Source organism: Antechinus flavipes, chromosome 4, assembly GCF_016432865.1.
Source record: "Antechinus flavipes isolate AdamAnt ecotype Samford, QLD, Australia chromosome 4, AdamAnt_v2, whole genome shotgun sequence".
Taxonomy (NCBI): domain Eukaryota; kingdom Metazoa; phylum Chordata; class Mammalia; order Dasyuromorphia; family Dasyuridae; genus Antechinus; species Antechinus flavipes.
Window position 1 is genome coordinate 164407291 of NC_067401.1, and position 23202 is coordinate 164430492.

The 23202-nt window shown below is 36.4% G+C and overlaps 1 protein-coding gene and 1 long non-coding RNA gene across 2 annotated transcripts; one reads left to right on the forward strand and one right to left on the reverse strand.

The window, feature by feature from the left end:
* Positions 1-2711: 2711 nt before the first annotated feature.
* LOC127560635 (uncharacterized) lies at positions 2712-22620 on the reverse strand. The gene is made up of 2 exons (XR_007953381.1): positions 22522-22620; positions 2712-2800 (listed from the first exon to the last, which is right to left on the reverse strand). It is a non-coding gene; the product is annotated as an uncharacterized LOC127560635 (long non-coding RNA).
* PPP1R27 (protein phosphatase 1 regulatory subunit 27) lies at positions 20667-23199 on the forward strand. Its single transcript, XM_051995358.1, has 3 exons — positions 20667-21068; positions 21861-22011; positions 22542-23199. The coding sequence occupies exons 1-3, from the start codon at positions 20879-20881 to the stop codon at positions 22663-22665; spliced, it is 465 nt and encodes a 154-aa protein (XP_051851318.1). The 5' UTR covers positions 20667-20878; the 3' UTR covers positions 22666-23199.
* Positions 23200-23202: the final 3 nt, after the last annotated feature.

Below are 23202 nucleotides of genomic sequence, written 5' to 3' on the forward strand. Positions count from 1 at the left end.
ATGTTTGCAGAACTGAACAGTTCTCTTGTTGCACAGGGAGAATTGGATTCAGAAGGTAAAAATAACCTGGGAAGAAAAACAAAAATGCAGATAGTTCGCATTTGTTTCCCAGTGTTCTTTGAGTGTAGCTGCTTCTGTCCATCATTTATCAATTGAAGTTCAGTTAGGTCTCTTTGTCAAAGAAATCCACTTCCATCAGAATACAGCCTCATACAATATCGTTGTCGAAGTGTATAATGATCTCTTGGTTCTGCTCATTTCACTTAGCATCAGTCCATGTAAGTCTCTCTGAGGTCAAATTTGAACTCAAGTATTCCTCACTCTACTTCCTCTTCTAAGTTACCCAGTTGGCATCTCTGCCTACAAGTTATTTGTTCTTTGGAGGAGAAATTTAAATGAGCATAAATATTTAAATTATTCATAATTAAAGAATATAGATATAAGGAATTATAGGATCTGGATTTAAGATTTCATGGTACTTATGCATTTACAATTTATTATCTTAAAAGTTTGTCTAGATCACTGAGAGGCTAAAATTGCCCCAATCTATCTCTTTAGGCTTATTGGATATTATTCTAGTCTCTTTCTTGTCCTATTTCCCTTAACTCCCCATCTTACTCACTCTCCTACACTGTGATACAATCAAATTGGTCTTTCTATATAAAATTCCTTACCTTTCATCTTTTTGTACTGGTATCCCTTGCATGGGAAATGTACTTTTTTCTTGTTTCCATCTCATAAATTTCCTTTCATCCTCTCAATTGCAGTTGGGGCACTGTCTTCCATATGCAGTTTTTACTGATTCCTTCCTCTTCCTCAACTACTAGTGCCCTCTGTCTGAACTGTCTTTATTAACTATTTTATGTATCTGTATCCACACATACACATTAGTTTCATATTTATGCTGTGTATATTTTTATATTTTCTTCTTGTTCCCACTAAAATGTGAGTTTGTTACAAATAGAGATTGTTTCATTCTCTGTATTTGTATGCCTAGCATTTGTATGTCCTAGCACTGGACTCAATATGTAGTAGATGCTTAAAAAATACTTGTCGATTGGTTGATTTTTTAGGTGTCAATAATTATTAAGTAGCATTATAATTATACTACATACTATAATACTGTACTATATAGTATAAAATACTGTACTGCTATTTATTTACAAAGCATTTCAAAGTTTTCAAAACACTTTATAAATGTCCTTTCATTTTATCCCCACAATATTCCCGGTGCTATTATTACACAGATTTTTTATTTGAGGAAACCTGAGGCTAAGAAAGAGCCTCTAAGAAAGAGGTTAAATTATTTTTCCAAGATTACACTGAGTCATTAAGTGTCAAATATGAACTCAGGTATTCCTCACTTCACTTCCTCTATTTACTAATAGTCACCTAGCTCTAGTTGTTGGCATTTCTACCTACAAGATATTTGTACTTTGGGGAAGAAATTTATTTATTTAAAAATGTTTCTATTTAAAACTTAAATACAAAATAGAAAAAAAAACAGGAAAAGAAAAAACCCATCCTCAAGTGCAAAACAGAATATAAGAGAAGGGAAGAAATTTAAATGAGCATAAACATTTAAATTATTCATAGTTAAAGATCTTAGGTATAAGAGGCCACATATTACTTAGGATTGGGACTGGACATATATTTTCATCAAAGCAGATGCATCTACAATGAAGTAGTAGTAAGTATTATAGTAGTGGTGGTGATGGTGGTAGTACTAGTAATATCCTTGTGGGAGTATGTGTGTATATTAATAACAGCTTACATTTATATAGAGCTTACTATGCACCACAAATTCTGCTAAGAGCTTTATATTTGATCCTTACGTGAGAGATAGATGCTATTATCCCCATTTTACAGATGAGGGAATTGAGGCAAACAGAGTTAAGTGACTTGTCCATTATCACATAGCTTGTAAGAGTCAGAGGCCACATTTGAATTTAGGTCTATCTGACACCAAGCCTGGAGATCTATATACTATCTCTTTTCCCTTTGCAGAGGTAATCAATTTGCTGGACCTCCTTGTGTTGGATTTTTCTGGAAGTTCATGGATTGTTAGCCAAAATCTGTCTGGCTTAGCTGCAAGATTAGTGTATTAAACCAAAAAACTGCTGTGTAGATAGGCCTTTTGTATTGTTTTCACTTTTTTTACTCTTCTGACAACAGAAAGAAAAAAAAAATCCCTGCATGTAGACAGACTTTTGTTGCACAATATTGTAGAGGACTAGAACTCTGAAAATGTGTCCTAGAACACAGAAGAGCAGAGTACTTAAGGCTAAGTACCTACTCAATGTGATATAATGGTTATATATATACTTAGATGATATGAAGATGTGATGGCTCTGTATTGTGGTGAGGTAATCGGAGGGGAGGATTGGAGGACTGAGGGTGAGGGTCAGAGTCTCTCTGCTGTAGTTAGCTCAGATCCTAAAGACCAAGGACTCTGACTGATCCTGACACTGACTGATTCTGAGGCTCTCCAGAGAGCTAGCCCAGACATTATATTATTATTATTATATTATATTATTATTGTCTATACCATATGTGGTATTATGGGAAGAATGTGGTCCTAACAGCCAGTACAACTGGATTTTAGTCCTGGCTCTGTCATTAATATATAAACACTTAAATTTCTTATGCAATTCTATTTTTGTTCTAAAATTATTTATGTAAAATGATGTAAACTAAGTCACACTAGAAACTTACATGTTTTTCTGGCATCATCAATGGGGGAATTTGTTTTGCTTGCCTGTGTCTGTTTGCTATTAGGGCTTTTTCTTCTTTTTTTTACCTGTGGCAATGAGAAAGAGAAAAAATAAATGCTTGTTAATTGGAAAAAAATATACATATATTTTTAATTTAGTATTTCCCCCAATTACATGTAAAATTTTTCTATATTTGATTTTTTGTCAATCTGACAATCTGACTGACTTTTGTCAGTAAGTTCATCTTTATTTTTTTAATAACAGTTTTTTAGTTTCAAAATAGATGCAAAATTTTCAACATTTACCCTTGCAAAACCTTGTGTTCCAAATTTTTCTCCCTCTGTTCCTCCCACTCCCAGTAAGTAATCCAAAAAATATACACATTTTTAGAACTGAATGTTGCTTTAATAGATTACAAGTACCTTGTAACTTGAAGGAGTAATTGTATAATTCTTACTTTAGTATTTGTACCTTACATATTCATATTGCCTAGCACATAGTGATAATGTAGTTATTGCCTGTTGAGACACTGTCTAGGAAAAGGAATTATTTGACATATTCACTACAAGAATTGAATCATTTAACTAAAGAAGGGAAAGGGACCTGTATGTGCCAAAATGTTTGTAGCAGCCCTGTTTGTAGTGGCTAGAAACTGGAAAATGAATGGATGCCCATCAATTGGAGAATGGCTGGGTAAATTGTGGTATATGAATGTTATGGAATATTATTGTTCTGTAAGAAATGACCAACAGGATGAATACAGAGAGGACTGGCGAGACTTACATGAACTGATGCTAAGCGAAATGAGCAGAACCAGGAGATCATTATACACTTCGACAACGATATTGTATGAGGACATATTTTGATGGAAGTGGATTTCTTTGACAAAGAGACCTGAGTTTCAATTGATAAATGACGGACAAAAGCAGCTACACCCAAAGAAAGAACACTGGGAAACGAATGTGAACTATCTGCATTTTTGTTTTTCTTCCCGGGTTATTTATACCTTCTGAATCCAATTCTCCCTAAGCAACAAGAGAACTGTTCGGTTCTGCAAACATATATTGTATCTAGGATATACTGCAACATATCCAACACATAAAGGACTGCTTGCCATCTAGGGGAGGGGGTGGAGGGAGGGAGGGGAAAAAAAAAATCGGAACAGAAACGAGTGTCAATATAAAGTAATTATTAAATAATAAAAAAAAAGAATTGAATCATTTAATGTAAAGAAGGGATAGATAGTTGATCAAGTTCTACTTAGCTATGTAGCTAGTCTTTTCTTTTTTTGAAAAAAAAAACAATACAACTTTAAAAGAAGTTTATGAGAGATCAGAGATTCAAAAATATTTATTTCAAATCAATTTGATTTTGTTTCAGGTACATCATATGTTTAATTAAAAAGCTGGTCACATATATGGAGGAAAAATAAATCCTGATATGATACCATATTTTTCTTTTGATAATGATCATGTTTTGGAAAACATTTGTTCAAAGAGCCTGGGCTAGTATGAAGAATGTTAGTATCAGGGGGTTGAGAGATTCATTTCTTCTTAGAGCCAAAGGTAGTTTCCAATGGCAAAAAGTATTTGCATTACAATTTCCAGAACACCCCAAAGTATTCCTTCCCCCTAGGTATCTAAATCTGGCCAAAAATAAGTTAAAATTAGATGTCCTGAGAAGAGAAATTCCTTTTATTTGCTGATATTAGCCATCTTTTGTATTTCACTCTTTTATTGTAGCTCATTTGATCCTTCCAATTTCTCCTGTAAGAGAGAGATAGAGTAGAGAGAGTGTTAAGTTTCCACAACTGTAGGAAAAAAGAATAAAAATACTATCTTCACATCAAAGGGTTTTGTTTCAAGTGTACAATGTGCAACTTTAGTCTTCATTCTCAGTGTAATTCTGGTACAAGCAGTCCCCAAATAAAAGTCATCTGAGTTCCAGGCAACCAATAGATAAATAGGTCCATGCTTTCTTTCCCAAACCATTTTCTTTTGGGACTAGAGACACTTTACCAGAACTTATTTAACTTTTTCTATTTGTGATCTCTTTCTTTGTGGCCTCCAGGCATATATGTATATACTGATAATAAATTATAATTTTGCGGTTCCCACATTCAGTTACAAGAGCCCATCAATTTAAGATGCAGGGCACTGTGTACCATTGGAGCTTGTAGTGTTCTCTTCTTTAATATAATGGTTCTCTCTGAGAGCAGGTTTCTTGGGGAGGTTTTCGGGAGGCAGCCTTAGTTTCAGTTCAAAGTAAGAATCACTTCAAATGCAGCCAGCTGATAAAATCCAAACATTTATTTTCTCCTTCCTTGGGCCCGCTTAGCTTTAATAGAGACCTATCTCTTTCCTTGGTTCTAAGAGCTCCCTCCAAATGTCTCCAAATCCAAAGGTTTGTCCTTCAGCCTCCAGCCAGCACAAAGGTGCAAAATGGAATGAATCTGACTCCGCCTCCGAGAGTGGGCTTCTGTATCTCCCAGAGTGCTCTTTGGCCCTGAGAGCTTCTTGCTTAGATGCTGTTCACTGAGTACACACCAATCATTATATCACTGGGAAACAACTATTTGTTGTATGAGTAAGTCAATGCTAAACTAGATTTAAATATTATCTCCTCAATTCCACTTAGTACCTTGTTTCAAGTTCTGGCCTATAACATCTCCTCTTACGATCAGATCAATCATACCGAACCATGCTAAATTAGATAATTATTGTCTCTATCAACTCTAATGAGTTAACACTTTGTAAGGATTCCAATAGGAGCTGGCCAGACTTCTAGTTCCTGATTAATCTACATTCCCAGGACCATGTGAAGCAGGTTGAGGTTTGGTGATTCCTGCTCTTGGGGCTAGGACTACAGGAGGAAAGTTGGAACTATGGACTATATTTACACATTTTTATAATAGAATCAGTGGAGCTGGATTGTAAGCTATTTGGGGACAGGAAGCTTTATCCAAATAAATAAAACAATGTTTTGCTGTATATGTCCAAATCACATAAAACTGAGGAACCTGTGTGGGAGATGACAGGAATCTGCTTCTGGCAGAAGACAACCTGTTCCCCCCCCCTACCATATAGATAGGAGTGGCCTCCAGTCACTGGCTGCTAACCAGGAGAGGCTTTATCTTTAAAACTCGCAGAGTAGCATAGTCTCATTTTTCCTTTCTGGCTGATTCCAAAACATGAAAATCTTGTTTACCCATACCACAGGCACCTTATGTTGAGCTGGGTGTGAGTTGAAGGGCTATGTTCCCTCTCTCCCTTTTAGACCTTGTGACCCCAAGAAATGGGCTTGAGGTTTTGGTCTCTCAGTTGTCCTTTTTAGTTCTAGGTTTAGGCAGTGGATTTTGAGCAGTGGTAATCTTTGGAGGCAAAGGTTCTGGGGACAGAATTTGCAAAAAGCATCGAGAGACTGCAGAGAATAGAATACTGAAGCGGGAGTCAGGAATTCAGATTTGATCTATTAGCCATGTGACACTGGGCAAATCACTCCACCCTGTTTGCCTCCGTTTTCTCAATTGTAAAATGGGGATAATAATAGCATCTACCTACTAGAGTTGTGATGGTCAAATGAAATAATATTTGTATGTGACTGGCACATAGTAGGTACTTTAAGAAATACTTGTTTCCTTCTTTTCTACCAGACTATCAGGGAAGCCCTGAGAAACCAGTCTAAATTGATGGGATTCTACTACATAGTAACTGAATTAAACTGTGAACTTAATCCCTCTCTTCTCCCCATCAACAAAGGTAGTCTAAGGAGGGAACTGTTCCCCAGCTGCTGAGGAGGAATGGAGTAAATAATTATTATTTTTTTTTTGTATTAAAGCTTTTTATTTTTCAAAACATGTGTATAGATAATTCTGTAATATTAACCCTTGCAAAACCTTGTGTTCCAATTACACCCCCCTTCACTCACCTCTTCCCCTAGATGGCAAGTAGTCCAATATATGTTAAACAAGGTAGAAATATGTTAAATCCAATATATGCATACATATAAATAAACTAATCTGTAATGGGTTAAATGGAACACAATTAAGTGGTTAAATTGGAGGAACACAATTGGTAGCAAAAGATGAAAAAAGTCTGCTCTTAAGATGCAAACATTCTATCTGGAAAGCCAACAGATACAAACGCAAAGTATAAAGTAGACATAAAGACTGGATCTGTTATTTCAGCACCTGCTAGTGCAGGTGAGCATTGTTTCTGCAACTTACAATCTTTAGAGTAGAAGATCTTATGAACTTTTGTCATGGACTTCTTTGGCAGTCTAGTGAAGGGTATGAATTTTCTCAGAATAGTCCAATCCAAATCAATAAAATCAACATTTATTAAGCACCAATGTGCCAGGCCCTGAGCTGAACTCTGGGGATACAATTTAAAAAAAGACTGCCCTTATCCTTAGGGAACTTATATTTCTTTTTTTATTTTTATTTTAATAGTTTTTTATTTACAAGTTATATGCATGGGTAATTTTACACATTGACAATTGCCAAACCTTTTGTTCCAATTTTTCCCCTCCTTCCCCCCACCCCCCTCCCCTAGATGGCAAGATGCCCAATACATGTTAAATATGTTAAATACAAAATAAGTATACATGTCTAAACCGTTATTTTGCTGTACAAAGAGAGTCGGACTCTGAAATATTGTACAATTAGGTTGTGAAGAAATAAAAAATGCAGGTGGGCAAAAATATAGGGATTGGGAATTCTATATAATGGTTCTTAGTCATCTCCCAGAGTTCTTTCGCTGGGTGTAGCTGATACAGTTCATTACTGGGGAGCTTACATTTCTTAAGGGGAAGACACAACCAAAGGAGGCAGGAAAGCAGAAGTCTAAGTGTGTAAATAAAATGCAAAGTATTCTTTAAAAAATCCAATTGTATTGGTCAAATTATTAAAATATTTTTAAAAAATTAAGTTCACAGATCTCTGGGTTAAAAGTTCCTGCCTCAAATTTAGCTAAACTTTAGATTCTAGAGCATTGAGAGGATATGTAAGTATATATACAAGATACATATATGTATATACGCATGAATATACATGCAGAGCAGCAGCAGCAGCAGCAGCTAGGTGGCTCTGTGGAAAGAGTGTGGGTCATGGAGTTAGAAGAACCTGGACTAATTACTGAACCCTTTTGCTTCCGTTCCTCCTGTACAATGAGCTAGAAAAGGAAATGGCAAAACACTGCAGTAATTTTTACCAAGAAAACCCCAAATGAGGTCACAGTCAGACATGACTGTTAATAATTAAATAACATATATAGGTATGTCTATATACATCTGTGTATCTGTGTATGTGTATAAACACACCCAAAAAAAAAAAAAAAAAGGTATCCCTCTTAACATAGCTCAACAAGTCTTTGTTGATTTGATTTTTCATGAAGAACAATAACCTGGTATACAAGTAGAAGCCTTCCAATCTTCCTTTTCTTTTCAGAAGGTTTCTATTTTAGTTTATAGAGCAGTTGAGCATGTTCATGGTTCCCAAACAAGAGAACCTCTCTCTTAGTGTGAGAGATTAGTGTTCTTTTTTCTATTAAATCCTTCAGCCCTTTAATCTACTAAAATCCAGCAAGGATTGGGATCAAGAAGAGCAAACAGAGCTCCTCACTTTTCACTTGAGTCACTTAATAAAACTAGGCTGACTGGGCCAGACTTGAAAAGTGTTAAGAGCCTAAACCTAAATTGCTTGCAGCTCCAACTACCACTGACAACCAGTCTTCACTGTCTTTAGCCTTTCCCCTAGTAAGCCTCTCATTTTGCATATTTGTTTCTCTAAATACACAACCAAACACAAACTTATTTCCCAAAGCTATGTTGCTTTGCCAACTCTCTTCCATCTCATCCCTTAATAAGGAAAAAGCTTAATCATTCGTTCAAACCTCCACACTTGCTTCTTGGTTATTTCTTACAATTCAATGGAATTGGATGGTAGTCTACATGTATGAGGCAATGTAAGGCAGAAGAACTCTATCCCAGGTCTTTGATCTTGGAAAAGATCATCCCTGAGTTATGATTCATTACTTTGTAAAAATTAAATGGTTTCCCTCTTTAGCTCCCCTCTGAACCTTTTGTATTATTCTGGGATTTCATACTTTCTCAAAATCTCAGTATTCATTCACTTAACATGTCCTATACAATGTGGAATATAAAAAATAAGATAGGTTTTTTTCCTCCTTAGTAATTTTATATTCTAGTTAGGGAGAAAAAATATGCATACAAATCTGAAACACTTCTATGACCAAAGTCTCTAATAAATGCCAAAGTAGTTACAGACAGTAAGTGCATACTTGAAGACTGAAGATGATTAGGAAGCTTAAGTAATTAGGGAAAGCTTTTGAAATTGTATTTGACACATCTTTATTTCTCAATATATCTTTCCTCTCTCTCCCGAGTAAGAGAGAAAGCAGTAAAGTAAAAGTAATGTCATCAACTGTGTTTTGGCTATTTGTAAACATGTACACCCATGGTCCACACCTTGCCATGTTGGCACAGAAGAGAGGGCAGTGTATTTTTTCAACTCTTCTCTGGGCCAAGTGTGGTCATTAATAATTAAAGAATTGTTTCTTTTTTTGTTACTTTCCATTTACATTGTTGTAGACATTGTATATATTGCTTTCTCGATCATTTAAGTCATTCAATATTAATCTTTCCATCCTTTTTTGAATTCCTCATATTCATAGTTTCTTATAGAACAGTAATATTTAATTACATTCATGGATCACAATTTATTTAAATATTCCCCAATTGATTATTTTCATAACTTCCAATTCTTCACTACCCCAAGAAGGGTTACTAGAATAGTTTGATTTATACTTAGAAGTATCTATCCCTATCCCCATCTTTGGGAGCTCTAGATCAAAGAGTATATGGAAATTTCAATCACTTTATTATGTTTATTATTTCATAATTCCAAATTTCTTTCCAAAATGGTTGTATTGATTCGCAGCTCCTCCAACAATGCATCAATGTTTCTATCTTCCCACAATCCTTCCAACATTGACTATGCTTTCTTTTAAAATTTTTTTCTTAATTTTATTCTCATCTTTATTAAACAGTTTTGGTGAATCAGTTTCACTTTGCTCTTAAAATTTATTTTATTTTTAATTTATGGGATTAAAACAAGCATTCCAATAACATAATAAAAAAAACCCAGTACATGAAACTGGAAATCTATTATAACATTCCTTTAAAATATAAAATAAAATTATCATGCAAATTTCTTTTTTTCTTCCTTCTACTCCCCCTCACCATAGAGTTGGCCATCATTAGACACAAATAGGTATAGATATAGTTTTATTATTATTATTATAGCTTTTTATTTACAAAACCTATGCATGGGTAATTTTTCAACATTGACCCTTGCAAAATCTTCTGTTCCAACTTTTCCCCTCCTTCCCCCAACTCCCTTTCCTAGATGGCAGGTAGTTCAATATATGTTAAATATGTTAAAGTATATGTTAAATCCAATATATGTATACATATTTATAGTTATCTTGCTATACAAGAAAAATCAGATCTAGAATGAAAGAAAAAAATCTGAGAAGGAAAACAAGAATGTAAGCAAACAATAACAGAAAGAGTGGAAATGCTATGTTGTAGTTCACATTCGTTTCCCATAGTTCTCTCTCTGGGTGTAACTGATTCTCTTCATTACTGACCAATTAGAACTGGTTTGAATCATCTCATTGTTGAAGAGAGAGCACATCCCTTAGAGTTGATCATCATATAATTTTGTTGTTGCCATGTATAATGATCTCCTGGTTCTACTCATTTTATTTAGCATCAATTCATGTAAGTCTCTCCAATCCTCTCTGAAATCATCCTGCTGGTCATTTCTTAAAGAACAATAATATTCGATAACATTCATATACTACAATTTATTCAGCCATTCTCCAATTGATGGGCATCCATTCAATTTCCAGTTTCTAACCACTATAAAAAGGGCTGCCACAAACATTTTTGCATATGTGGGTCCCTTTTCCTCCTTAAAATCTCTTTGGGATAAAATCTCAGCAGAAACACTGCTGAATCAAAGGGTATGCACAGTTTGATAACTTTTTGAGCATAGTTCCAAAGTTGGATCTGTTCACAATTCCACCAAAAATGTATTAGTGTCCCAGTTTTCTCACATCCCCTCCAACATTCGTCTTCTTTTCCTGTCATCTTAGCCAATCTGAGAGGTTTGTAGTGGTATCTCAGAGTTGTCTTAATTTGCATTTCTCTGATCAATAATGATTTGGAGCAATAGGTATATATATGTAAAATTATTCTATATATAATTCAATTTCTCAGTTCTTTGGGTATAGATAGCATCTTTCTTCATATATCCTTTATTTGTGTATTTATGATAGTCAAAATAATTTATTTACTCTAAGTCATTTTTAAAATAGAACAAGCTATTAATCAACTCCCTAAGAAAAAATCCCCAGGATCAGATGGATTTACAGGTGAATTCTACCAAACATATATATATATTTTTTGCATTTCAATGACATATTTTATTGTCAAGAAATTCATTACCAGGTATTTTAAAATAATAGTTCCACTTTCTAAATTTTGAGGATTATTAAGTGATTTTTCCACAACCTTATGAAGTATATGGTACGAATATTGTTGTTTTATAATTCAGATGAAGAAGCTGTTGTTCTAATTATATATTAACTAATATATAGTAATTAATATTCTAATTAATGTATTAAATAGCTTATTGACAATTCTACAGTGTCGGTCTGAGCCATAGTTTAGGTAGCCTAAATATAAGAGTAATGCTCTAATTATTATTTTTTTTCATAATTATAACTTTTTATTGATAGAACTCATGCCTGGGTAATTTTTTACAACATTATCCTTTGCACTCACTTCTGTTCTGACTTTTCCCCTCCCTCCCTCCCTCCCCCTTCTCCCCCAGATGGCAAGCAGTCCTATACATGTTAAATATGTCACAGTATATCCTAGATACAATATATGTGTGCAGAACTGAACAGTTCTCTTATTGCACAAGAAGAATTGGATTTAGAAGGTAAAAATAACCCGGGAAGAAAAACAAAAATGCAAACAGTTTACATTCATTTCCCAGTGTTCTTTCTTTGGGTGTAGCCTTTTCTGTCCATCATTGATCAATTGAAACTGAGTTAGATCTACTCTTTGTCAAAGAAATCCATTTCCATCAGAATACAGCCTCATATAGTATTGTTGTTGAAGTATATAATGATCTCCTGGTTCTGCTCATTTCACTTAGCATCAGTTCATGTAAGTCTCTCCAAGCCTCTCTGTATTCATCCTGCTGGTCATTTCTTACAGAACAATAATATTCCAAAACATTCATATACCACAATTTACCCAATCATTCTCCAATTGATGGGCATCCATTCATTTTCCAGTTTCTAGCCACTACAGACAGGGCTGCCACAAACATTTTGGCATATACAGGTTCCTTTCCCTTCTTTAGTATCTCTTTGGGGTATAAGCCCAGCAGTAGCACTGCTGGATCAAAGGGTATGCACAGTTTGATAATTTTTTGTGCATAAATCCAGATTGCTCTCCAGAATAGTTGGATTCGTTCACAACTCCACCAACAATGCATCAGTGTTCCCGTTTTCCTGCATTCCCTCCAATATTCATCATTATTTTTTCCTGTCACCTTTGCCAATCTGACAGGTGTGTAGTGGTATCTCAGAGTTGTCTTAATTTGCATTCCTTTGATTAATAGTGACTTGGAGCATCTTTTCATAAGGCTAGAAATAGTTTCAATTTCTTCGTCTGAGAATAGTCTGTTCATATCCTTTGACCATTTATCAATTGGAGAATGGCTTGATTTCTTATAAATTAAAGTCAATTCTCTATATATTTTGGAAATGAGGCCTTTATCAGAACCTTTGAATGTAAAAATGTTTTCCCAGTTTATTGCTTCCCTTCTAATCTTATCTGCATTCGTTTTGTTTGTATAAAAACTTTTCAATTTGATGTAATCAAAATTTTCTATTTTGTAATCAATAATGATCTCTAGTTCTTTGGTCATAAATTCCTTCCTCTTCCACAGGTCTGAGAGGTAAACTATCCTATGCTCTTCCAATTTATTTATAATTTCATTCTTTATGCCTAGGTCATGAACCCATTTTGACCTTATCTTGAATTGAAACTATTTATAGACATATGAAAATATGCTCCAAATCATTATTAATCAGAGAAATGCAAATTAAGACAACTCTGAGATACCACTACACACCTGTCAGATTGGCTAGAGTGACAGGGAAAGATAACGTGGAATGTTGGAGGGGATGTGGGAAAACAGGGACACTGATACATTGTTGGTGGAATTGTGAACACATCCAGCCATTCTGGAGAGCAATTTGGAACTATGCTCAAAAAGTTATCAAACTGTGCATACCCTTTGATCCAGCAGTGTTTCTACTGGGCTTATACCCCAAAGAGATACTAAAGAAGGGAAAGGGACCTGTATGTGCCAAAATGTTTGTGGCAGCCCTGTTTGTAGTGGCTAGAAACTGGAAAATGAATGGATGCCCATCAATTGGAGAATGGTTGAGTAAATTGTGGTATATGAATGTTATGGAATATTATTGTTCTGTAAGGAATGACCAGTAGGATGAATATAGAGAGGACTGGCGAGACTTACATGAACTGATGCTAAGTGAAATGAGCAGAACCAGGAGATCATTATATACCTCAACAATGATACTGTTTGAGGATGTATTCTGATGGAAGTGAATCTCTTCGATAAAGAGAGCTAATTCAGTTTCAATTGATCAAAGATGGGCAGAAGCAGCTACACCCAAAGAAAGAACACTGGGAGATGAATATAAACTGCTTGCATTTTTGTTTTTCTTCCCGGATTATTTATACCTTCTGAATTCAATTCTCCCTGTGCAACAAGAAAACTGTTCGGTTCTGCACACGTATATTGTATCCAGGATATACTGTAACCTATTCAACATGTAAAGGATTGCTTGCCATCTGGGGGAGGGGGTGGAGGGAGGGAGGGGAAAAATCGGAACAGAAGTAAATGCAAGGGATAATGTTGTAAAAAATTACCCTGGCATGAGTTCTATCAATAAAAAGTTATTTAAAAAAAATTAAACTAAAGATGGAAAAACAAAACAAAACAAAACAAAAAGACCTTATCTTGGTGTATGGTGTTAACTGTGGGTCAATGCCTCGTTTCTGTCATACTAATTTCCAGTTTTCCCAACTATTTTTGTCAAATAGTGAGTTCTTATCCCAAAAACTGGAATCTTTGGGTTTGTCAAACACTAGATTATTAAAGTTATTGGCTGTTTTGTTCTTTGAACCTAACCTATTCCATTGATCAACTAGTCTATTTCTTAGCCAATAGCAAATGGTTTTGGTAACCGCTGCTTTATAATATAATTTTAGATCTGGTACAGCTAGGCCACCTTCATTTGATTTTTTTTTCATTAATTACCTTGAAATTCTTGACCTTTTGTTTTTCCATATGAACTTTGTTTTTATTTTTTCTAGGTCATTAGTTTTTTGGGAGTCTGATATAGCACTAAATAGATTAGTTTAGGTAGTATTGTCATCTTTATTATATTTGCTCACCCAATCCAAGACATTTAATATTTTTCCAGTTGGTTAGATCAGACTTAATTTGTGTGGAAAGTGTTTTGTAGTTTTGCTCATAAAGTTTCTGATTTTCCCTTGGCAGATAGATTCCTAAATACTTTATACAATCAGTAGTTACTTTAAATGGAATTTCTTTTTGTAACTCTAGCTGTTGGATTTTGTTAGTGATATATAAGACTATCAAACATTTAAAGAACAATTAACTCCAATACTATATAAATTATTTGAAAAAATAGGGAACAAAGGATTCCTACCAAATTCTTTTTATGACACAACAGACATGATACCTAAACCAGGTAAGATGAAAACAGAGAAAGAAAATTATAGACCAATCTTCCTAATGAATATTGATGCAAAAATCTTAAATAAAATATTAGCAAAAAGATCACAGAAAATCATCCCCAGGATTATACACTATAACCAAGTAGGATTTATACCAGGAATGCAGGACTGGTTCGATATTAGGAAAATTATTAGCATAATTGACTAAATCAATAACCAAATTAATAAAAAGCATATGATTAAATGAATAGATGCAGAAAAAGCATTTGATAAAATCCAACATCCATTCCTATTAAAAATACTAGAAAGTATAGGAATAAATGGACTTTTAAAAAAATTAGTCAGTAGCATCTATTTAAAACCATCAGCAAGCATCATATGTAATGGTGATAAACTGGAACCATTCCCAATAAGATCAGGGGTGAAACAAGATTGACCACTATTCACCATTATTATTCACTATTGTCTTAGAAATGCTAGCTTTGGCAATAAGAGAAGAAAAAGAGATTAAAAGAATTGGAATACCTTATGAAGAAACCAAATTATCACTCTTTGATATGATGGTATACTATTAGAAATAATCCACAATTTTAGCAAAATTGGAGAATACAAAATAAATCCATAGAAATTGTTAGGATTCTTACAAGGTGCTAAGTTGGTTGTCTAATTTTAGCATGGTACTTAGCAGTTCTCTGGTTCACTAATGTGCTTAGTACTTGTTAAGAGTTCTGTAAGAGTTCACACCTTTTACACTAAGAGTTCACACCTCTAAAAGAGCATATAAAAGGGCAAATCCACTGGAAGCTCTGGGAGATTCAGAGCCAGGATTTAGTTGGGAGATTCACAAGCCCACTAGAGACTTTGGGAGATTCACAAGATAGAAACCCACAAGCCCACTAGAGACTTTGGGAGATTCACAAGTCAGAAGCCCACAATCCAACTCTCAGAGGAGGAGTCAAGATTCATTCCAACTTTCACTTTTGTGCTGGCTGGAGGTTTTGGATTCGGAGGGAGCTAGAGGCTGAAGTTGGCAGAGGCAAAGGATAAGCGGCAAGAGATCCCAGAACCAGGGAGAGAGATAGGCCTCTAAGAAAGCTAACCGGGCTATTTTGGAAGCGACAATAAAGGACTGGACTTTAATCCCTGGCTGCATTTGAGGTAATTATTACACTGAACTGAAACTAAGGCTGCCTCCAGAAGCCCCCCCAAGAAATCTGCTTCCAGAGAACAATACATTTTAGAGAAGAGAATATTACAGGAAATCATCAGCATTTTTATACATCACTAATAAAACTCAACAGCAAGAGATACAAAGAGAAATTCCATTTAAAATAACTGTCAATAGTATAAAATATTTGGGAATCTTTCTGCCAAGGGAGAGTCAGGAATTATATAAGCAAAACTACAAAGTACTTTCCACATAAAATCAAATCTAAATAATTGGAAAAATAGTAAGTGCTCTTGGACAGGTTGAGTGAATATAATAAAGATGATAATACTACCTAAACTAATCTATTTATTTAGTGCTATACCAATCAAACTTCCAAGAAACTATTTTACTGACCTAGAAAAATAAACAACAAAATTCATCTAGAAGAACAAAAGATCGAGAATTTCAAGGGAATTAATGAAAAAAAAAAATGAAGGTGCCCTAGCTGTACCAGATCTAAAACTATATTATAAATTAGCAGCAGTCATCAAAACCATTTGGTACTGGCTAAGAAACAGAGCAATTGATCAGTGAAATAGGTTAGGTTCACAGGACAAAATAGTCAGTGAGTATAGTAACCTAGTGTTTGACAAACCCAAAGACTCCAGTTTTGGGAAAAAGAGCTCACTATTTGACAAAAATTGCTGGGAAAATTGGAAACTAGTATGGCAGAAACTAGGCACTGACCCACATCTAATACTGTATACCAAGATAAGGTAGAAATGGGTTCATGAGTTAGACATAATGATATTATAAACAAATTAGAAGAACATAGAATAGTTTACCTCTCAGATCTGTGGAGAAGGAAGGAATTTGTGACCAAAGAAGAACTAGAGATCTATTTTGATCACAAAATAGATAATTTTGATTATATTAAGTTAAAAAGGTTTTGTACAAACAAAACTAATGCAGTCAAGATTAGAAGGGAAGCAATAATATGGAAAAACATTTTTACATTCAAAGGTTCTGATAAAGGCCTCATTTCTAAAATATATAGATAATTAACTCAAATGTATAAGAATTCAAGCCATTCTCCAATTGAGTCAAAAAATATGAACAATTTTCAGATGAAACAACTGAAACTATTTCTAGCCATATGAAACAGTATTCCAAATTCCTATTGATCAGAGAAATGCAAATTAAAACAACCCTGATACACTACTACACACCTGTCAGGTTGGCTAAAATAACAGGAAAAGATAATAATGAATGTTGGAGAGGATATGGAAAAGCTGGGACACTGACATATTATTGGTTGAAACTAGGAACAGATCCAGCCATTCTGGAGAGCAATCTGGACTATGCTCAAAAAGTTATCAAACTGTGCATACCCTTTGATCCAGCAGTGTTTCTACTGGGCTTATATCCCAAAGAGATCTTAAAGAAGGGAAAGGGACCTACATGTGCAAAAACGTTTTTGTAGTGGTTAGAAACTGGAAATTGAATGGATGCCCATCAATTAGAGCATGGCTGAATAAATTATGGTACATTATTGTTATGGAATATTATTGTTTTGTAAGAAACGATCAACAGGATGATTTCATAGAGGTTTGGAGAGACTTACATGAACTAAGTGAAATGAGCAGAATCAGAAGATCATTATATATGGCAACAACAAGACTGTAAAACAATCAATTCTGATGGACTTGGCTCTCTTCAATAATGAGATGATTCAAACCAGTTCCAATTGTTCAGTGATGAAGAAAGTCATCTACACCCAGAGAGGACTTTAGGAATTGATTGTGGACCACAGCATAGCATTTTCACGCTTTTTGTTGATGTTTGCTTATGTTTTGTTTTCCTTCCAGAGTTTTTTTTTTTCTTTCTAGATCTGATTTTTCTGGTGCAACAAGATAACTGTACAGATATGTATATATACATATATTGGATTTAACATATATTTTAACATATTTAACATGTATTAGACTACCAGCCATCTAGGGGAGGAGAAGAGGGAAAGAAGGGAAAAATTTGGAACAGAAAGTTTTGAAAGGGTCAATGTTGAAAAATTATTCTTGCATATATTTTGTAAATAAAAAGCTTTAATAAAAAAATTTTAAAATAATGTAACTGCTTTAAAAAGTCATTCTTAAAACAATATTGCTGCTGCTGTATACAATGTTCACTTGGTTCTACTCATTTCTCTTTATTTCATTGAAAAGCTTTCTATGTTTTTCTACGATCATCAAGCTCATCATTTCTTATGGCACAGTAGTATTTTATCACAATCACATATCACATTTATGCTTTTGAGAATGATTGGATCAATTCTCAGTCCCATCAAAAATATTTCAGTATGCCTTTCTAGGAAAGTTTACTGGATGAGATGGGATTTAATTTGGATCTTAAAGAATGGGTTGACTTCAGATAGATGTAGGAGGCATTTCAGGCAAGGGAAAATAATAAAGATAGGAATAAACTTGGCATATTCAGGGAACAACATAATGGTATCAGCTGTGCTGAAGAAAAAAGTTCATTATGCTCAAAAAGTTATCAAACTGTGCATACCCTTTGATCCAGCAGTGTTTCTACTGGGCTTATACCCCAAAGAGATACTAAAGAAAGGAAAGGGACCTATATGTGCCAAAATGTTTGTGGCAGCCCTGTTTGTAGTGGCTAGAAGCTGGAAAATGAAAGGATGCCCATCAATTGGAGAATGGTTGAGTAAATTGTGGTATATGAATGTTATGGAATATTATTGTTCTGTAAGGAATGACCAGCAGGATGAATACAGAGGGGACTGGCGAGACTTACATGAACTGATGCTAAGTGAAATGAGCAGAACCAGGAGATCATCATACCTCAACAACGATACTGTTTGAGGATGTATTCTGATGGAAGTGGATCTCTTTGTTACAGAGAGCTTTAATTGATCAAAGATGGACAGAAGCAGCTATACCCAAAGAAAGAACACTGGGAAATGAATATAAACTGCTTGCATTTTTGTTTTTCTTCCCGGGTTATTTATACCTTCTGAATTCAATTCTCCCTGTGCAACAAGAAAACTGTTCGGTTCTGCACGGATATATTGTAACCTATTCAACATGTAAGGGACTGCTTGCCATTTAGGGGAGGGGATGGAGGGAGGGAAGGGAAAAATCGGAACAGAAGTGAATGCAAGGAATAATGCCATAAAAAATTACCCTGGCATGGGTTCTATCAATAAAAAATTATTAAAAAAAAAAAAAGTTCATACCAGGGAGCAGTGAGAAACCAAGTGTTAGATTTGAGCCCTGTTGGATGAGCCTTGAATGCTACATTGAGGAGTTTGGATTTGTAGGCAGCTCAAGAATTTTGAGCAGGAAAATGACATGACAAAGGTGTTTTAAGATTAGTATGGCATCAGAGGGCAGGATGAAATGGGGGTGGGAGAAGAGACCCAACATAGAAATCCTAGTGAGTCTAGTTCTCCTGGAAGATATGCTTCCTTTTCAGGAACTTTTCTTTTCTCCTCCCCAAATTAATTGTGGGATCTGACAGTAGCAAGTGCTAGGGCTGGGAACATAGTCAATAAAAATTTATTGAGTCCTGTTGAAGACCTTGGCTTAAAAAGGCCAAGGTCTCCCACTGTATCCAGGACCATTTCCAGTTGTCCTGATTTATATCTGGCCACTGGACCCAGATGGCTCTGGAGAGGAAAGTAAGACAGGTGACCTTGCACAGTCCTCCATCATCTAAATCTAATTCACTTGCATGTCATGGTATTAACTTATCTCGAGAAAGGACCAATAACCTCTATGAGTAGGAGTTGCCCCGCTGAGAATAGAGCAACATAGCTTTCTTTTCCTTTTCTTTTTTTTTCCTCTTCCTTTCTCTCTCTCCCTCTTTCCCTTTCTTTCTTTCCCTTCCTGCAAATGTTCTATCCAAAGGAATGTAAATATGTCATGATTATCTTTGAGAATGAATGACATATATTGTATCTAGGATATACTGGGACATAGTTTACATGTATAGGGACTGCTTGCCACCTGGGGGAGAGGATGGAGGGAGGGAGGGGAAAAGTCGGAACAGAAGTGAGTACAAGGGATAATGTAAAAAATTACCTGGGTATAGGTTCTATCAATAAAAATTTATAATTATTTTTTTAAAAAGCTATAATAATTTAAAAAAATTACAGAAAAAAAAGGGAATGAATGATAAACAAGAACAACATTTATTAAGAACCTACTATGTGTCAGGCACTATATGGATACAAAAAAAGAAAAAACAAAACACCGAGCCCTGCTCTCAAGAAGCTCACAGTCTAAAATGAGAGAGCATACAGATACAATTATGTACAAACAAGATATATACAGGATAAATGGGAGTTAGTTAATGAGAGAGGGGGGATTAGCTAGAAGGAGAATCAGGAAATAGTTCTTAATAAAAGATGGGATTTTTATTTGGGTCTTGAAGGAAACCAGGGAGACCAGAAAATAGTGGATGGGGGGCTAGTAGTTCTCATTTCATCATCAGTTGCCTAAGAACCAGCTCAGAAATCTGAATTGCTGGGACTTTGGGGTATTAATATTCCTTCAAGGTTATTTTTAGATCTTGTTTCCCCCTTGAGTAGCAGCTAGTTGACTAACTTGACTGAGTCAGCAATCACAAGTCTTCCCAATAGACTCATTCCTCTAGCATGATTCTCATTGCAGGGCCCAGCTTTAAGTGTCTAGGTCCAGCTGTGAGGCTGGAAGTGGGTAGCCAGAGAGAAGCTGACCCTTTTGGCTGCATTCAGGGACAGGTGGGCTGAAAGCTGAGACTCTAAAACATGATCTTGAGCACGGGGAGGGAGGTGGCTCAATTACAGTTCCTCACAGCAAACAACATGACTTGCTCACTTTATATAGCCTGGAAAGCTCTATATAAGGTGGAAATGCCCAGGGCTAGAGAGAGAGACCTTATTGTGACTGCTGCTGCTATCATCACTGCCATCCTTGTATAGTTCGAGTTTCTCTTAAAGACCAAAGCTCAGTCCGTGCTTTGCCCACATCTTAGCTTGCACTTCTAATTTTCTCAGACCCTCTAAGTCTTTTAGGGGTACTTGGGGAGAATTTAGTCTCGCCCACTGCCTGCTAGGATGCGTTATTCAGTGCCAACCACCCCTGCCCACCGCAGCCGCTATAATCAGCGGCGTCTACATGCAGAGCGCTGTGTTCGATTTCCCAACGACGTCCTGTTTTTGGATCACATCCGACAGGGTGACCTGCGGCAGGTAGGGCGCTTCATCCGGACTCGAAAAGTGTCTCTGGATACCATCTATCCCTCAGGTGAGCAAAATAAGTTCCCTTCTTCATACTCCTTTAAAAAGTTAGTTATTGTTTCAAGATTTATTCCCTTTGCTGCTTTCGGTTATTTTTGCAGTCTCTCCCCCGGACAGCCTAGGACAGGTTTTTTTAAACTTTTGTTCTTAGTATTTTTATACTATGAAAAATTATTGAGAATCTGTCCAAAGAATTTTTGTTTATGTGGGTTATTTTTATAGATATTTACCATGATAGAAATAAAAACTAAATCTGAATTTATAGATCCACTGAAAGGGTTTCAGAGATTCCCCAGGATTCTCTGGACCACACTTTGAGAACTGTTGCTCTAGAAGACAATTTTAGAATTCTAAAGGAACCTAAAGCTACAATGGCACAGGAAGATCTTAGAGTTGTTATAAACAAACTGGTGTGTGTGTGTGTGTGTGTGTGTGTGTGTGTGTGTGTGTGTGTACAGGTGCCCTAAAGGGACAGAGGAGGAGGTAACAAACCTAGACTAGTAGGGAGAGACTGCTCTGAGAACCACTTTGACACTGATTTAAGGCTTAGCCTGGCTCATTGGAGCACCAATTTAGAGCTAGAAGGGACCTTAGAGGTCAACTAATCCAATATGCCCTTTCTATACATGAGGAGACTGAGTTCTAGAGAGGTAACTTACCCAAGATCACATAACTAGTACCTGGCAGGCTTGGAAGAAAACACCCAGAGAATTTGCTCTCCACTGTGGTTCCTTGTGCTCTAATCCCCATCTTTCTAATCAATCAATCTGTTGACTTCCTTAATGCTTCTCTCAATAAGGTCTGGCTGCCCTGCATGAAGCAGTACTTTCTGGAAACCTGGACTGTGTAAAGCTGCTAGTCAAGCATGGGGCTGACATCCATCAACGGGATGAAACAGGATGGACTGCATTACACATGGCCTGCAGTGATGGTTACCCAGACATTGCCAGGTGAGGAGCCCAGGAAGGGGTAGGGGCTCAGGTCTCCTTTAGGTTGCCAGTGGCCATCTAAAGGTCATCCTTGGATGGAAGGAGGAGCAGGATCTCAAATGAAAATTCAAAGTCCAGAATCTCTAGCCATAAAGTCATATTGCCACACTTCTAGAAAGACTGGGATGACCTCTAAATGGTAAGACACTGTGAATTTAGGGATAGGTAGAGAGGACTTTTAAAGGTTCAACTCTATTTGGGAAACTATTAATAGAATTAAGGTCAGAGGACAAGGCTCCTTTTAATTTTATTTCTAACATTTAAATGCTTTCATTGAACTAAGCTAAGTCCCAGAGAGCGCAAGGTAGCAAAGGTCCATTACTGGCAGAGCTGGCATTTTTAATCCGAATCTTTCTAATCCAGCATCCATTCCATCCATCTATACCTGGACATGAGGTTGTGTCCAGAGATTTGGACCACTTCATACTTCTCCCCTTATCTTTTAGGTAAATAGCAAGCAGGGTCTCTTACCTTTTTGCTTCCCACTTTAGATACCTCATCTCCCTGGGGGCTAACATAGACGTTGCCAATGACGACGGTGATTTGCCCTCCGACCTCATCGACCCTGACTACACGGATCTGGTGGAGTTATTCAAAGGGGCCACGATGGACTGACTTGACCATCCATCCTCTTGCTGCCCACATCTCTATGCACTGTCCTCCCCACCTCCTCTTCTCCCCGCGGAGATCCCGAACTTGAAGCGAACTGGAGCTAGGAAGTGTGCTGGGAAAGCTGTTTATTAAGCTGCCCCCTGCCCAGGACCCGCCCCGCCCAAGTCAGCCTGGCTCGAGGGCCCCGCATTCCGCAATTGTGGAACTAGACTTTTCGGCTGCGGATACCTCCACCCTATCTATCCCTCAGCCCCGCGCTTGGGGATCCTGCCTGACCCCGGGCAGGAAAGACCCCTGACGGAGAGCCAAGATCACTGAGGTCTGGAGTCCCACAAGGCGGGAGTAGGGGGGGCTCGCGGGCTCCTGCTTGCCCCAGACCTGGGGGACAAAGCTGTGGGAATCCTTCGGCCCTTCCGGCCCCGGGTCCCGCTTTTCTTTGCAGCCCCGCGGGGAACTTGGCTTTTCTACAGGATATTTTCATGTTTTTTTTAATTGTTGAAAAATTTTTACTTTTTCAATAAATTTAATTTCCACAGACCA

What these genes read in the sequence shown, in the direction of transcription:
- PPP1R27 (XM_051995358.1), top strand. Translation starts at nt 20,879, where the DNA reads ATGCGTTATTCAGTGCCAACCACCCCTGCCCACCGCAGCCGCTATAAT. An exon ending in GGATACCATCTATCCCTCAG is followed by an intron (nt 21,069 to 21,860) that starts GTGAGCAAAATA and finishes TCTCTCAATAAG; the next exon opens with GTCTGGCTGCCCTGCATGAA. An exon ending in GGTTACCCAGACATTGCCAG is followed by an intron (nt 22,012 to 22,541) that starts GTGAGGAGCCCA and finishes TTCCCACTTTAG; the next exon opens with ATACCTCATCTCCCTGGGGG.